The sequence below is a fragment of the Vigna unguiculata genome, chromosome 2, assembly GCF_004118075.2.
Source record: "Vigna unguiculata cultivar IT97K-499-35 chromosome 2, ASM411807v1, whole genome shotgun sequence".
NCBI classification, from domain to species: domain Eukaryota; kingdom Viridiplantae; phylum Streptophyta; class Magnoliopsida; order Fabales; family Fabaceae; genus Vigna; species Vigna unguiculata.
Genome location: NC_040280.1, coordinates 29,485,814 through 29,501,226, shown reverse-complemented (window position 1 = coordinate 29,501,226; position 15,413 = coordinate 29,485,814). Strand labels below are relative to the sequence as shown.

Here is a 15,413-nt window from a genome sequence, read left to right as displayed (position 1 = left end):
ATTGTATTTATAGTATTATTTTTAGTTGCAAGACTGAAATTTTATTTTAATAGCATTATAATAACATATGTGGAAACTTAATATCAGTTATGACAATTTAATTTAAAATAAAAAGCATTAGGAGCAGCTAAGTCTATGTTCGCTCACTAATTTATTCTATTAAGTTCATCACTAGCGAAATTAATTAGTATGATTGATATAATGCACTTTGCATAGATAATACAGTACATCGACACTGCATAACATTCCGTGGTTACTTTTGCAAATTACAAGCACTTTATCTTTTTTCTTTCATCAATTTTTTTTTTTTTAAAAAAAAGAGTTAAATTTTATTTTATAGAAAGAGAATTTTTATGCTAAATTGAAACATATTTACAGATTTAAGCACTAACCATGCAATCCGATGCAGGGGATGAAAACCCTAGAAATACAATGATTGTTGAAAGAAGAGGGGCCATCATAGACACAACATCGAACTAAAACGGTGGATATTAAAATGAAGATATCATTTTTGATACGTCACACATGTTAGTGGGTGTGGAGCTAATTATAGACGCATGGCCAAAGAAAACAAAAATAAAGAACAACCCCTAAATTTAGGTTATAAAAGTAAAAATATGCATTAAATGCCATCCTTAATATAGTTCAAAAAATTGACACTGGCTCAAGTGAAAATGGAAGGTTCCGTTGCAGTATGCAAAAAATGCTAACATGATCCAGCATTTACCGAGTTAAGTGTCACGATTCTATTATGATCTAGTTTATTTTGGTATCTGTCATCACATATGTAATAATTTTTCTCTTGGTAATCGTCTTATTAAAAATTCACTTTGACAATAATTTAGTTGGTTCACTTGACCTCTCTCACGAGACAATTGCGCAACTCGTAAGAATATCTCACAAAACTCTCGGTTCGGTTTTAAAACATTTAAATTTTAATCGAAAAAAAATATTCATAATATTTTTATGTAATAATAAGCATTTTTATCGTAAAACTGTTACCGAAACATTTGGGATGGTCCTCCAATAATATGGGTGTTTTGTCAAAGAGTGGAGCCCAGTGTCCCCTATCTTAGGTGGTGTGGTTTGGTGAAGGGTCACCATCCTTTCAATTCTGGGATTATTATTCGGTTTTATCTTAAACTGTTAACAGAAGCATTGCCCAGCCTCATACACTAACAAAAAGTAGCGTGATAAGAGTATGAAGGACAGTTTTATAAGTTGGAATACTATGATTACCATGGCTGTTGTTTTGGAAACCAAGCATATCCAAAAACTCTTGTGAAATATGACCATGTTGTTAAGTTTCGACCTATTTAGTTCATTCAAAAGTTGCAATCAATGAACCAAGTACTAACTCAATTCAAGTTTCGTTTCCCGTTTAATCGTGTCTTCTATCGTATCCATATTATGCAGTTAGAAGGATATTCAATTGCGCGCCGACAAGTTCTTCCACCTTCGATGATTACCAAATGTCACATTAACAAACAACACTAATATTTCATCTTATTATATTATCATGGGATATTATTTAAATATACGATATTGTCGTTGATTAACGCTCTCTTCATTAACATTTAATGTAAGTAGAAGACTTTTTTTTCTCTTATTTATAAACCAGCGTGTTATTGTTTTCTCTTTTAGAATTTAAAAAGAAAAATACATAATTTACTTTTATATTAATAAAATTATTTTTTTATGTGTTACTTATTTCATTTTTTATTCTAGTTGTGATTTTTTTTTCCTTTTACTGTGGTAACCAACAATAAAGCTGAACAGCAGGGGTGTAAAATTTCAACTTTGGTTTGGTCGTGTGGGACATGCGAAGCCCAGTGTGAATGGAAAGATAAAGTGTAGGCTCTTAGGCATCTACGCAATCAATTTTTAAGTGGGTTTTGTTAGTTGATTTTTTGTTGTGTTGCCATGATAAATCTTTAGACAATTTTGTTCTGTGATTTTTATTAAGAAATTCACTCTTTCAACGTTTTTTTATTTTCTGTTAATTGTTGTTTAAATAAAGTATTATGCCGATTTCCATATTATTTTGTCTAATAATACTAAAACAATTAAATTAATGCAAAAATTATTTTATTATTTTTTTCACGATAAATTTTAAAAATGTAGAAGTTCACAAAACTTAACAATAAATAATTAAAGTTAATAAATAATTGAAGTTGATGAAGTTTTTCTTTATCCTTAACCCTTAACTTCGGTGTTGAAATATTTAAAATTGATGAAAATTCAAACTATTAATTTAAAAAAAAATTAAAAATAAGTTATAAAAAATTAATAGTATATAATGAAATAATTAAATTTATAAAAAATAAATAAAGTTATATAAAATGTTTAATTATATTTTACGTCCTTAATAAATTTTTATAATCCGATCAGTAGTCAACAAATTTAAAATTTTTTAATTGAATCGTACTTGTTTGAGTTAACTCAGTAGTGATGTAGTGGGTAAAGTTATTAACATGATCATTTTTTTGCCATTGCTAAGTTGTCAATTTTATTGCTTTTTAAATTTTATAAATTATAATCTTATAATTTTATCATTATATTGCCATATGAATATTTGTCATGTCTTTATATTATTATATCATTATATCTTCATATCGTCACATCATTATATCGTCATACTCTTATATCGTAATATTGTCATATTGTCACATCGTTATATTGTTACATTATCATATCGTTATATTGTCGTATTGTTATATCGTCATATTGTTATATCACCATATCATTATATTTTTGGCTAAATATGTTTTTTGACCTCTTAACTTTTAATAAATTTTGAAATTATTCCATTTTGAAACTTTTGACCCATTCGTCGTTCATCTTTCGAAATATGTGAATTTAGTAATTTTAATTAAATTTTGTTAGGTTTATTTGATGTTTCGTACACATTTCAGAATTATATTTGAGTTGTTTATATTGTTGACACATTTTTACTTTAATATTAAGTCAAATACTATTAGAAAACGCGCTTCAATTTTATCACAAAGTAAAAACATAATTAAATCTACATTAAATAATTGTTTTTCCGTTTTGATAGATAATCTTGAATTGATAATGTGTATTTGTAATACTCGATTTTCTTAATTAGGTTTGAGAATTCATGAGTTTGTACTGTTATGTTTTTGTCTCCATACTCTCCCTAAAACACATCCCTTTATCTATGCTATCATTTAAATTGTTAAAATAATTTTATATACTATTCATTTAGTATTTAGTTTCTTTATTTTCTCCTTTCTTTCGTCATACATTTTTTCTTCTTTTTTAATTATTTGTCGTACATTATATTTACAAAATTTACTCAAATTTTCAAATTATATTATCTCTTATCACGATGTTAATTATATGTTTTTCCTTTGTATAACAGTTAAGTTAAAGTCTATATTATTAATTTTAAATCACACATCCAATTATTTTAATATTTTAATTTATTTATAAGCCTAAGTAAAAAAGGGAAGCCCAACCCAAATAGTTTTGTCAGACGAAACATGCAACTATTTCTGGTTAAGATAACATTTAGATCTTCATAAAAGAGTTTTAATAGTGATGACTATCTCAATAATAGAACAGAGTAATACAAATATTCATAATATGGCTGGTTTTTCTGATTGGGATCCAAAATAAAAACAAAATAAAAATAGAAAATATCATAAGAACTACGTTTGAAATCACTTTGACAATGATTAATATTTTTTGAAAATTTAAAATTGACAGATAAAATTTTCTAATAATTGTTGTTCTTATCACTATTTAAACACTTTTTTTATATATAGAAATACCAAACCGTTAGAGTTGTCAAAATAGGTCGTCCGGTCCGGCCTATCATGGGTTGGTCATTTAGTGGGCTAACCCAACCTGACTCACTTATTAGTGAGTCGAAAAAATTTGAATTCGGTCTGACCCACCACGGGTTGGTTGGTTAAACGGGTTAGCTCACTAACCCACTTAATTAAAAAAATATACTTTTTTTTTCTTAAGTTGAAAATTATATTTCAGATTAAAATTTAAATAAACTTGAATACAGTCTCAATATAATATAGAATGATGTTAAACTCCAATACAAACCAAAAGAAATAAATAAAAATACAAATCACTATCTAAGATCAAAACATTATTGTGACTTATCCAACAATAATACCAGAAGAATGAAAAAAAAATCAAGTCAACAACGAGCGAGGGATGCAAATTTATCTGCTTATTGAGTCGCAGTTGATGTTGGTCCTTGAGTTGAGATGCAACGTCAATCTCCTTAGTATTTGTAGGTGAAGTTAGGTCTCTATTTGCCAACCCACCAATGTGTTTAGTTAAAAAACACTTCAACATAATGTGTGTCACCATGCGGGTTGGTGGGCCGGGTCAAAAATTGACCCGTACTGAAATCTGTAAAAGAATTTCAACCCAACCCGGTCCGAACCCGTAGTGGACTGGGTTGGGCCACGGGTTCTGATCTACTTTGACGGTTCTACATGCCGTTATTTTATTCTTAATTTTCATTAGTAAAATGATGTTGCATCCAATTTACTCGACAAAAAACTGTATGAGACTAATAAACCTAACTAGTGTACACATGAGTTGTTGCGCTTGTTTGTACGCATTTTTTAAATACGTGATATTATATTAGTAGGTGATGATAATTATAAAATAATATATAATATATAAAATATTATATTTATTAAAAATAAAGTGAAATATATAAGAAAAGATGAGAGAATAATTATTGATAAACAGAGAAAAAGAAAAGAATAGAGATAAATAATTTTATAAAAAAATTTATAAAAATAATAATTAATTTTAAAAATTTTAATAAATAATTAAATTTTAAAAAGTAAAATTGATATTTTGAAATATAATTTATATATCGGTATAGATTAAAATGATGCTGATTCCAAATTTCGCCAATGTATCAGTTGTTTCCAAGCCTAATCAAGTAATAAACAGTTAAAGAAATTCGTTAAAAGGTAAAAGAAAAATAATGACGAAAAACTAAAATATATTTCTTATGAATTTAGTTTTCATGTGGTAGTATCTTCATTTGTGTATAAAAGACCTTTTGATTAATCCATAAGAATGAAAAATAATTTAGTTAATTTAATTAGCAACAACAAATATGTGCACAACTAGTATTTTTTATTTATTTTTTAATTATTGTCTTATTATCTAACCCTTTTCACCTTACAACTTTTTACTTGAGTAATTAATTATGTGTGGCTGGCTAGTCATCTTTTAACAAATTAAGAGATAGAAAAATAATATATCTTGTTAATGTGGAGTATTTATTATTTATTGACTAGAAAGCTATAAAAAAAGTTATAATATTTGGTAAAGATCACTAGTATTTATGATTTCAAAGGGAAGTTATAAATAATTATAAAGTCTTGGAGGAATTAAGGATAGAAGGAAAGCCACCTATTCTAATAATTATACTCACATCAAGAAAGTGCTAGATACTACCCAAATAACAATAAAACATTTTTATTTGTAAGTAAACACTATTAAAAATATAAAATTTTCCTTTAATTGTCATATTTTTTTCACTTTTATATATTTTTTCTCAATAACTTTAGGTTTGTTTATTTGTTAACTACAGTCTCGCACCGACTAATGGTCAAATAGTAGTAATTATTTAAGGTCTATGCTAGAAATTGTTCTAGGCCCAAATACTGAAATTAAAGCCCAACTCAAAGAGTTCGGTCCACACCCAATTCAGCTTAGACGAACGTTGAGTGGATTCCTTATTAAGACAGCTTTGAGACGTTAATCACCTATCAGAGGATTTTGAATTTGAAAAACTCCCGCTCCAGTCTCCATATATATGCCACCTCTGTTTCTTTGCGAAAAGAGCCGTTAGCAGAACACAAAGAGCATATAGAAGGAGAAGAAGAAACGAGAGAGAGAGAAATGGCGACCAACATTGGAATTATGGATGCGGCTTACTTCGTTGGCAGATCTGAGATTCTTGCTTGGATCAACTCGACTCTGCAACTCAGTCTCTCCAAAGTCGAAGAGGTTCTGATCCAATTCTTTTTATACTTTGTTTAGGTTTTCTTCCACAGTTTCTTACTCTGTCTATTTCGTTGGATCGTAAAATTTTCAGGCATGTTCCGGCGCGGTTCACTGCCAGCTTCTCGATGCGGCTCATCCAGGGATCGTGCCGATGCACAAAGTCAATTTCGATGCCAAGAACGAGTACGAGATGATTCAGAACTACAAGGTCCTTCAAGATGTCTTCAACAAACTCAAAATCACCAAGGTAACAACACTCTTCCTTCCTCCTCTTTCAATCTGGTCTCTGTTTTTGCTTTATTTTTTTGGACAATCTTTAATTCGGTCACTGAATTGCTTGCTCATTGTGTCTGTCAGCACATCGAAGTCAGCAAGCTTGTGAAGGGAAGACCACTGGATAACCTCGAGTTCATGCAGTGGATGAAAAGATACTGCGATTCTGTCAATTCCGGACAGATCAAGTACTACAATCTTTATTTGATTCTCTTGCGTATATATTTGTTTTTGGATTCATAATTAGGGTTTAGGATTGAAATTCAAACCTGACCAGGCGGAGAGAATATTGCGAACTTTGGATTCTGTATTGCAATGTTTTTGGTATTGGGGATATAAATAAATTATTTAAATTTAAAATTAAAAACACTATTTGCTGTTTGTAGTTACAATGCTTCGGAGAGGAGAGAGGTTTGCCGAGGAGGAAGAGAAACGAGTAAGAAATCTGCAAACTCCCATGCCTCTACCAAGGGTTCTACTTCGCAGAGACCTCAGTCTTCCCATGGTTCTCGAAGAACCGAGGTTTCCAATGCAAACCCTACAAATCAGGCTGTTAAGGTCGCGAGAGCACCTAGTGCAGGTGGCCCTGCCTATGAGGAAAAGGTTTGTCTGTTTTCACATAAAAATAAATTATCAAACGAACGATGCAAATACATGTCTTTAACTTTCAAGTTGATGCAGTTAACGGAGTTGAAGTTGTCCATCGATAGTCTTGAGAAAGAACGGGACTTCTACTTTGCAAAACTGAGAGATATTGAGATACTGTGCCAGACTCCTGAGATAGAACACTCACCGGTACCGTGTTTCATTGTTTTTAGTTATTGACTGGTGAAATCGAATAAATGGTGTTGCTATTAGGTAATGATCATGTGTGCTCTGATTGTTGTTTATGGTGATTCAGATCGTTGGGGCGATTCAGAAGATATTATATGCTGCAGATGATGATGGAACGGCTGTGGCTGAAGCTCAAGCCATGCTTTCTGTTGGTGATAAGGAATTGAGCCCAATCGCTGAGGTTTCGGAGGAGAAAGGCAGTTCAGAAACTCACAAGAGAAAGAATATTGCCAATATTGATTTTGATGCTGCTGGCATCGCAACCTTGTCGCCCAGACAGAGGCTTTCTGATATTTCGGATGTTCACTGTAGTGGGTCACCTCTTATGACTTGTTAAGGAAGGAGGGATGCGTCCTTTAGTTGTTAATCTCAATTAGCAACTTGTTCACCTGTTTTGGTTGTTTCATGTGTGAAATTGACAGGGATATTATAATGATTAGAGGTTCTAGGATAGCTCTGTTATCAAGTTATGAACCTAGAAAAATATAGCCAGATATATTTTTCCTTGTAGATTTTGCTGTTGTCATCAACAAATTGTTGTTTCTGATCCTAGTCAAGTAATTTTTGGCTTGTTTCCCCTATTCCATTTTCAGCTTTTCTTTTTCATTTTGTGACGATCGAATACCATTTTCATATCGGGTCAAATTACATTTGTAATCAATTCCTGAAGTGTAGATACGCTATCAATAATCACCTCTCTAAACAAAAAAAAAAAATTTATTCACGCCACCTTCCAAAAGTGTAATTGTTAATTGGTTAATTCAATTATCGGATGTGGGGTGCATAGTTATTTAGGCTCTTTTACTCCGCATTCGTTGTCCGTATTTTTTGATAGTCTTGATTTGGCTTCCTCCTCTTAAAAGCCCAAATTCAATTATAAATCACCCAAGAGGTAGTGATCTATAGTTTTTATTTTAATTGGTTAACATGAATGAAGAATCCAAGGTTAGTGTAAGTCCAGAAAATATTTTTTTTACGCATTTTTCAGTTCTAATGTTAAATGAATGAATCTGTATGAATTCTTCTGTCAGAATGAGACTGTGAACGCAGAAAATTGCATGGAGAAAAAGGTGGCATGTGTGGATTATCGATCTTCAGCAGGGCAAGGTCAAGAAATTAGGAAGGTTGATGTAATTCACGAGCTCCATACAACGAACAACACCACTGGTGGAATACTTGCTGGTGCTACTGCTGCTGTTACATCCACCCTACAGTCTGCCAAGGATGCCATGGCAAAAAAATAATGTTATCAATTTGTTTAGCCAAGGAAATAGGTTTGGCAATGTGTAAATTTATTCTTTTATTGCTATTGCTAACTTGTCCTTTAGTCACGAAGCAGACATGGACAAAGTAGTGCCAATGATGTATTCAGTATTGTATCAGAATTAATCCTACTGTAACTATTGTAAGGCTAATTAGCCAAAGCCGCTATATCATTTTTCAGTATTTTCACCGTAAAAGAATTCACATCAACAAAAACATGTTTTTTTAGAAAATCAAGGTTTGTTGCTTTTGCATGAATCCTTGCTTTGGTTTGACGCTGATGTAACTTCTGTAGTGTGTGTCATCCGAATCTCACTTCTGGATGGGACTACAAAATTCATATCACAAGATCATAACAAGTCGCTTTTTATTTTACCCATGGTTTCAAATGGCATGCCCATCATTCACTTTATTCTTGCAGCTATGAATCCTATTCCCTCTTTCTACTAGTGCAGTATTGATTCCTGGTGCTATTTTCTGGTCACATGGTTATAAAATATACGAGCAACAGAGTCATTTTTAAGTTTCCTTTGCTTGTAAAAAAAGTACATCTTTTTGAGGTAGCACCTTCCTCTTCTTTCATCACAGTTTGCAAGAGAAAAAAAAAAAAAGAAAAAGAAAAAGAAGTTCAAGGGTCTTATTTTGATTTTTGCTATGAAAAGAATTCTGTTATTATAATTTTGATTTTCATTTTGCACGGTTTACTTTTTAGGTTTTTTTTTCAGCCAAAATCTTGATTGAACCAGAGGCAACAATGGGTTTGACGGTGTCACGGCTAATGAGATTGTTTTATGCGAAGAAAGAAATGAGGATCCTGATGGTGGGTCTTGATGCAGCTGGGAAAACAACAATACTCTATAAACTTAAACTGGGAGAAATCGTCACTACCATACCCACAATAGGTTCATACCAGTCACAGTACTTTTTTCCCTCTGTTCTTAGACAAATCTTCTGAATTCGTACTATATATATAGTGTACTCAACTAAGTGTGATTGATCCACCTTATTTCTGAATGAATATTAAGTAATAGATATCTCAAGAACTTCAAACTGAGAGAAATAAAAAATAAAAATAAAAACTACACTTTTAAATTATCAAAATTGAAAGATACAATTTTTACGACAAATGAAATGATTCAAATGGGGTATATATGTTTAATGGATTAGGCTTCAATGTGGAGACTGTTGAGTACAAAAATGTGAGCTTCACCGTCTGGGATGTTGGAGGACAGGACAAGGTATTTTGGTTTTTCTGCACACATTAATTTATTAAAAAACAAACCTTCATTTGAAATCCTGCGCTTACAGATTTGTCTGTCAAAATATAATTTTTATGGGATCATGAGTATATGGTAACATTCCATGCACATGTTACAAAAACTACTCTAAATCGATTCCATGCCAAATCCTATGTAGATTCGACCATTGTGGAGACACTACTTTCAGAACACACAAGGTCTGATCTTTGTGGTAGACAGTAACGATAGAGAGAGAATTTTGGAAGCCAGGGACGAATTGCATAGAATGCTAAGTGAGGTCAGTAATTTTAATTACCATGGTTAAATTTTATCAGAAGATTCCCCAAATGAAAATGTGCAAGCTTTGTCTTTCGACAATTAAATGATGTAATAATCTTGTTAATGAGCATTGCAGGATGAACTTCGCGATGCTACAGTTCTGGTGTTTGCCAATAAGCAAGACCTTCCCAATGCTTTAAGTGTCGCAGAAATTACAGACAAACTTGGATTACATTCACTTCGCCTGCGTCGCTGGTATGTCACATAGTTACAAAAAACAACTTCGTGAGAATTAATAATGTTTAATGAATAACTTATTGTAGCTGTTTTTTGTTATTTATTTATGAAGGTTCATCCAACCAACATGTGCTACATCAGGGCAAGGACTCTATGAAGGGCTAGATTGGTTATCTAGTCACATATCTAACAAGACAAGATGAATCTGATCTTCCATGATATGAATGTTCAGACTCTATTATATATCGTTTGATATCATAGGCATAAATGAGTTTTATTTTATCTGTTATTTGTTGAACTTCGAACTACTTATGATGTCAACCACTGTCATTGACGTGATTTAACCTAATGTATCTGTCATTATCTTAATAAAAAACTTTAATATCAGCGCATGATGAAAGGACATGTGCATTATTTATGCTTGAAAGCTAGAGAGGGGTGATAGGGCATGTTAAAGATGCAATAAAGCATTCATGGTCTGTGTTCGTTTAACTTAAGCTTTTGGTGGTCCCTGAAAAAGGGTTTAGAGAATGATTACTCTTTTAGCCTATTTCACGTAGTGAAACTTACAACATAAGCTCTGATGTGAAGAGCTTGTTAATTTAAGTCATTTTTTCAAACATTATTAGACAGCGATGACTCTACTGGGTTTGAAAATTTCAATTTAAAAGTGAAGAATTTGTTTGATTTAAAGAATAGAGTAAGCAAGATTGTTCAGGTTGGTGGGAAAAAAAAGTGTTTGTTTGTGGTGATAGTCATGTCCTTTGCATTTAACTTATGTGGCCTCATAATGAAGCTGCTAGACCAAACATCTACACCAATATTTGCATGGTAGCTAAAAGAGGTAGATTATGCGGAAACAAAATTGGCTTACATAAATTTGGCACTTTTAACCAAAACCATAACGCACCTAATATTACGTGCATGTGGAGAATGCTGGCTCCTTATTAGCTTTTGATGCTATATTTATAGGTAACAAGTTTAGTGTATAGATAGATATCACATTGTGCACATCTTCTTCTGTCTCTTGGTTGTACATCAGAAGAACCCTTTTAATTTGGTCATAATCGTGGTCCCTGGCTACACCTTATCGAAATTATAACACTATCCTACTCCCAAATAGACTTCAATCATGTCACAATCTTTTTGTTTCTGGTATGATAGAAAATCTGAAGCACACTTGTTTTTGCCAAACAATTTAAGTTGTAACACCTATTGGTCAACAACACAACCTAAGTTTTTGGTTTTCCTAAGGCTAAACAGAGCATGCAAAAGTTCAATCTGAAGGAGAATCATCATGTCACATAGAATTATTGTTGGGCACATTGAAAATCTTTCATCATAACTATGGAAAAATACATAGCTGACCATAACTCAGTTAAAAATGGGAAAGGAACAGAGACACCCAATTTCAAAACTTTTTCAAATATTTCGTCCTATGATGACTGGTCTTCTTGCCTTTGATCATTTTGCCTCTTTTGCGTGCCTATTTTTCTCTTCTTCTGTGTAATTAATAGCTATATTATGAGCATGGCTCTATCACTTTCCAAACATAAAAGTCAGACAAAACTCGTAAAAGTTCAGAGAGAACTCATCATTCCGAAAAACTTGTCGATCACCCATCACCTACATCCAATTTTCAAGTTCGTAGCAGCTAGAGCGCATCTTTATCATTATTTAGCTATCGTGCAAAATGCATTTTCTATTTTCGCATCTTTACTTTATAATCACAAGAGTAGCTTCAATTAGAAATGTTCAGAAGTTGCCTTAGGTTGCTTCCAGGAACTTGTCTATTAAAAAAGTTTTATGCAACACTCACAAGATGCTTAAAAGGTTGTTTTTATTATTTCCTTCAGCATCTCAACCTTAAAAGTAAAATATATATTACTTTATCAATTAAAATAATAAACATTATTATCTAAAATTGTAAATTGTTTAAAGCTTCTTAAAATTTCTTTCGTTTGAGCAAAATCAGGAATATCTTTCTTAACAACAGTATGACTTAATAGAAATCACATACTGCATTTTTAATACATGAAAGTTGCTTCTGTCAGAGATGTTCTAAGTGCTCAAATGGTGAAATTTCAATTCCCAGTTTTCAGTTAACCGAAAGAAGTCTCTTTTACCATGACAACAATCACAGTGTTCGTGATTGTGTTGCATCTTCAATTATAAGTCATAGTGTTCATAATATGAACTGGCATTTTCAATTATAATATGGTAGTTAGTGACAACAAACTCTGCATTAAATTTGCAACCACAGACACCGAATTGCTTAAAGTCCCAAGTTCATACTTAATGTCAAACAGGAAAAAGAAAAGTTTGATCCGACTATACGACCATTGAATTGAAAAACTCATACACTTTTAATTGCAATATTTTCCTCCAAAAACTGACAAGAAAGGAGTTATTATATATTCATGAAATGTGTTTGTTAACTAACTTGTTTTCGGGTTTTGTTTAACCACGTATTATAATTTCATTTATTCATATAATGCATTGCAGAAGACATTCCAGCCATCTTTGTTTACACGTTAATCTTAATGTGGAGTTCCTGTTCTGTACTAAGAGGGAGAGATTTGGAAGATAACAAAGAAACAAAGGAAACCCCTTGAATGTTGCTTAATGGGAAACATCATGCGTAATTGAACTTGCACATGTAAGACTACAATTCATGTAATGTTGCTACTCAGTATAAGATCCTTGTTGGATAACAGTGAAGGAATAGAGTCTCTCTCTGCCTCCTTCATTTTCAAGTGTTGAGCCATCAATCTAGAAACTGACAACAAAAGTTCTCCTCCTCCATAACATGACTGCCAGATATTTTCTCTTGCGGTTTCTAATAAAACTACCATGATTCTAAGTTATTAACGAGGAATATTTAGAACATCAATAGACACTCGATTCACTGGGACCTCATCTTTTCTCCTCTTTAACTCTGGCTCCACAGAAAGTGATGACACTGACCATGAATCATTTGAACTTTCACAGCAGAAAGATGCATCAATGACCCCATCAGGGCTACTTGGCTCAGAGACACGTTTGCGCCTCTGACCAGGATTGTGAATCCCTTTACAGCAAACTAATAGTCCCAGCATCAGTTTGTAGCACTCATTCACGTCCTCCTGTAACATACCCACCAATTTTTTCCAATCAGTCACTCAAAAATGTAGCAGATTTGAACAATTAAAGATAAAGTGACACACCTCGTTACTTTTGAGTAAACCTAGAAGTTGATTTCGGTACTCCGTAGCATTTAATGGTTCAATCTCTTCAATAACGTGGATCATTATAGCAGCAGACAATGTAGAAGGAAGATAACTCATAACCCTTGAATCTGAAAATAAAAAATTATAGATATTAATATGAATGTACTGGGCGATACCATATATGTATCATATTTATCAACATTATTACATCTTACCGGCAATGACAGAGAGAAGAAGATGTTGGCACCCACACATAAATTCCCAGTGCAGGTGACGCTTTAAAGCAAGCCTTGTGAGAAAGTGTTGAAAGAAACAGATTGGAGTGACAGGGTTCATTTTCCATTCGAGAGTGGACAACACGAGGAGCTCCATCGTATGTATGGTCTTCGCTTCAAACACAAATTCCGATTCCTCCACCTAAAAGAAATCGAAAATCACTTCCACGTTTAACATTAGAAGAAGAAGGAAAACTCGGAACTTTAGCGAACAAACAGCGATGTTGGAAAATGTACTTGCAACTCCAAAAGAAGTGGCACCCGAGTTTCCTCCACTTTTGCTGCGAGAGAGACGCAAGCAACGGCTACCAGTTGAGTCTTCCATGGTTTATCTTCGGTCTGAAAGCTCCTTCTGTTAACGAACCTGTTGAAGTAGTTAACGGCGAGAACGGTGGTAAGAGGAGCGAAACCGTGGAAGTGGGAAAGTGTAGAAATCCAGCGTACGACGTGGTGGGAAGGGGAGGGAGTGACATGCGTTGCGGGCTCTTTGGAGAGTAGAGAGAGAAGGTGGTCGTGTTGGGAGAAGAGGTGGTGGTCGGAAAAAATGGAAGGTGAAGATGGGGTGGTGATGATGAGAGTTGGAGAATGTTGTTGGAAAGAGGAGTATTGTTCGTGACAGAGGAGGAAAGAGGGTGAGGGAGGGTGAGGCATGGTGATGGAAGAAGAAGAAGAAGAAGAAGAAGAGAAGAAGAAGAAGATAGAAATTTGTTTGGCTATGGTGTGAGAAAGGGGAAGAAGAAGCCATTTAACATTTCATTTCATAACGTTACTTACTGACGCAGATAATAGTCAGAGTTGGGAGTAGGAGTGAGTTACGTTTGCCAAAACCAAAACTAATAAAAAATAATATTCTTTTTCTGTCGTTTTTTATTCCCCGCTCTTTTTGCTGTCTGTCACATTGTTCCGACATTCCTAAAATACTTTAAAAAAATGGAAGCAAGAAAATAAATAAATTTTGCTCTTACATTTTGAAAACAATAATATGGGTACATGTTATATTTAAATAATTTTTCTTTTACATAGAACAGTTTAAGTGGTTGAATTTTACTAAGCATTTAAACTTTTTTGTGACATAGAAGAAAAAAATGAAAACACCATTATAATTATGTATGTGATTATTGTTTTGGTAATGAGAGAGATGTGAATATTGTTGGAAGTGACAATATTTACTGACAAAAACAACGTGATTGGTTTTATAGGGTGGCAGTGATAAGTTTTGTACTAACGGTAATATAACATATAATGGTAATATGAATGTTAAATAATCACGGTTGCAGTAATTAATAACAGTTATAGCAAGATGTGCTAACATCAAGACAAACCAATAAAATGGGTTACTTCTGTACCATAAATAATAATTATACATGTAACTATTGTTCTCTTTAACAAACAATGAAACTTTGACAGTGACAATATTTACTGAACAAAATAATAACAATGTGATTGGTGTTAGTTAGTGGTTGTGGCATCTTCTTCTTACTAAGGGTAATGTAAATCTTAAGTAATCACTAGTAACGATGTGCTGTGCTTACAATATTAATGACAAACCATTAAACTGGGTTTCTTGAGTACCTTTTATGTTTGTATCAGATCACAATTTTCTTATAAACATATGTTGTTGATATTATGAGGGATCATGAATGCATGAGTACTTCCTCTTCAACATAATTTATTTCATATCTAAAGTAAGACACGTTACTAAGATTCAATCTTACATTGCTTAATAAAAAGAAACACTTTTTATAATACTGATAATAAAAGTTGTTCACTGATAGTCACGATCA

The 15,413-nt window shown here is 32.7% G+C and overlaps 4 protein-coding genes across 6 annotated transcripts; 3 read left to right on the top strand and 1 right to left on the bottom strand.

Moving 5' to 3' along the window:
• Window positions 1-5,796: 5,796 nt before the first annotated feature.
• Window positions 5,797-7,714, top strand: LOC114173025 (microtubule-associated protein RP/EB family member 1C). 2 transcript variants are annotated; one of them, XM_028057219.1, is made up of 6 exons: window positions 5,797-6,024; window positions 6,113-6,268; window positions 6,379-6,482; window positions 6,681-6,897; window positions 6,976-7,089; window positions 7,196-7,714. In XM_028057219.1, the coding sequence occupies exons 1-6, from the start codon at window positions 5,917-5,919 to the stop codon at window positions 7,463-7,465; spliced, it is 969 nt and encodes a 322-aa protein (XP_027913020.1). In that variant the 5' UTR covers window positions 5,797-5,916; the 3' UTR covers window positions 7,466-7,714. The 2 variants fall into 2 exon arrangements, with proteins under 2 accessions (XP_027913020.1, XP_027913019.1); XM_028057218.1 differs by having other exon boundaries at window positions 6,681-7,089.
• Window positions 7,715-7,926: 212 nt separating this feature from the next.
• LOC114167177 lies at window positions 7,927-8,592 on the top strand. Its single transcript, XM_028052174.1, has 2 exons — window positions 7,927-8,073; window positions 8,160-8,592. Exons 1-2 carry the CDS (start codon window positions 8,056-8,058, stop codon window positions 8,370-8,372), a joined length of 231 nt encoding a protein of 76 aa, XP_027907975.1. The 5' UTR covers window positions 7,927-8,055; the 3' UTR covers window positions 8,373-8,592.
• A 264-nt stretch (window positions 8,593-8,856) lies between these two features.
• Window positions 8,857-10,561, top strand: LOC114173146 (ADP-ribosylation factor 2-like). Of its 2 annotated transcripts, none has more exons than XM_028057388.1 (6): window positions 8,857-8,951; window positions 9,104-9,293; window positions 9,559-9,629; window positions 9,808-9,927; window positions 10,045-10,163; window positions 10,258-10,561. In XM_028057388.1, exons 1-6 carry the CDS (start codon window positions 8,877-8,879, stop codon window positions 10,346-10,348), a joined length of 666 nt encoding a protein of 221 aa, XP_027913189.1. In that variant the 5' UTR covers window positions 8,857-8,876; the 3' UTR covers window positions 10,349-10,561. The 2 variants fall into 2 exon arrangements, with proteins under 2 accessions (XP_027913189.1, XP_027913190.1); XM_028057389.1 differs by having other exon boundaries at window positions 8,887-8,951; window positions 9,117-9,293.
• A 2,162-nt stretch (window positions 10,562-12,723) lies between these two features.
• Window positions 12,724-14,541, bottom strand: LOC114173103 (cyclin-D3-3-like). The gene is made up of 4 exons (XM_028057327.1): window positions 13,867-14,541; window positions 13,570-13,771; window positions 13,352-13,482; window positions 12,724-13,270 (listed from the first exon to the last, which is right to left on the bottom strand). Exons 1-4 carry the CDS (start codon window positions 14,278-14,280, stop codon window positions 13,013-13,015), a joined length of 1,005 nt encoding a protein of 334 aa, XP_027913128.1. The 5' UTR covers window positions 14,281-14,541; the 3' UTR covers window positions 12,724-13,012.
• Between the last annotated feature and the right edge of the window lie 872 nt (window positions 14,542-15,413).

Excerpts from the sequence above, each read along its gene's own strand:
- LOC114173025 (XM_028057218.1), top strand. The coding sequence starts at position 5,917 with ATGGCGACCAACATTGGAATTATGGATGCGGCTTACTTCGTTGGCAGA. Across the intron at positions 6,025-6,112 it reads GTCTCTCCAAAGTCGAAGAG|GCATGTTCCGGCGCGGTTCA; the intron begins GTTCTGATCCAA and ends TAAAATTTTCAG. Across the intron at positions 6,269-6,378 it reads ACAAACTCAAAATCACCAAG|CACATCGAAGTCAGCAAGCT; the intron begins GTAACAACACTC and ends TGTGTCTGTCAG.
- LOC114173146 (XM_028057388.1), top strand. The coding sequence starts at position 8,877 with ATGGTTATAAAATATACGAGCAACAGAGTCATTTTTAAGTTTCCTTTG. Across the intron at positions 8,952-9,103 it reads AAAAAGTACATCTTTTTGAG|GTTTTTTTTTCAGCCAAAAT; the intron begins GTAGCACCTTCC and ends TTTACTTTTTAG. Across the intron at positions 10,164-10,257 it reads TCACTTCGCCTGCGTCGCTG|GTTCATCCAACCAACATGTG; the intron begins GTATGTCACATA and ends TTATTTATGAAG.
- LOC114173103 (XM_028057327.1), bottom strand. The coding sequence starts at position 14,280 with ATGCCTCACCCTCCCTCACCCTCTTTCCTCCTCTGTCACGAACAATAC. Across the intron at positions 13,483-13,569 it reads TCTTCTCTCTGTCATTGCCG|ATTCAAGGGTTATGAGTTAT; the intron begins GTAAGATGTAAT and ends TTTTATTTTCAG. Across the intron at positions 13,271-13,351 it reads GTTTACTCAAAAGTAACGAG|GAGGACGTGAATGAGTGCTA; the intron begins GTGTGTCACTTT and ends GGTATGTTACAG.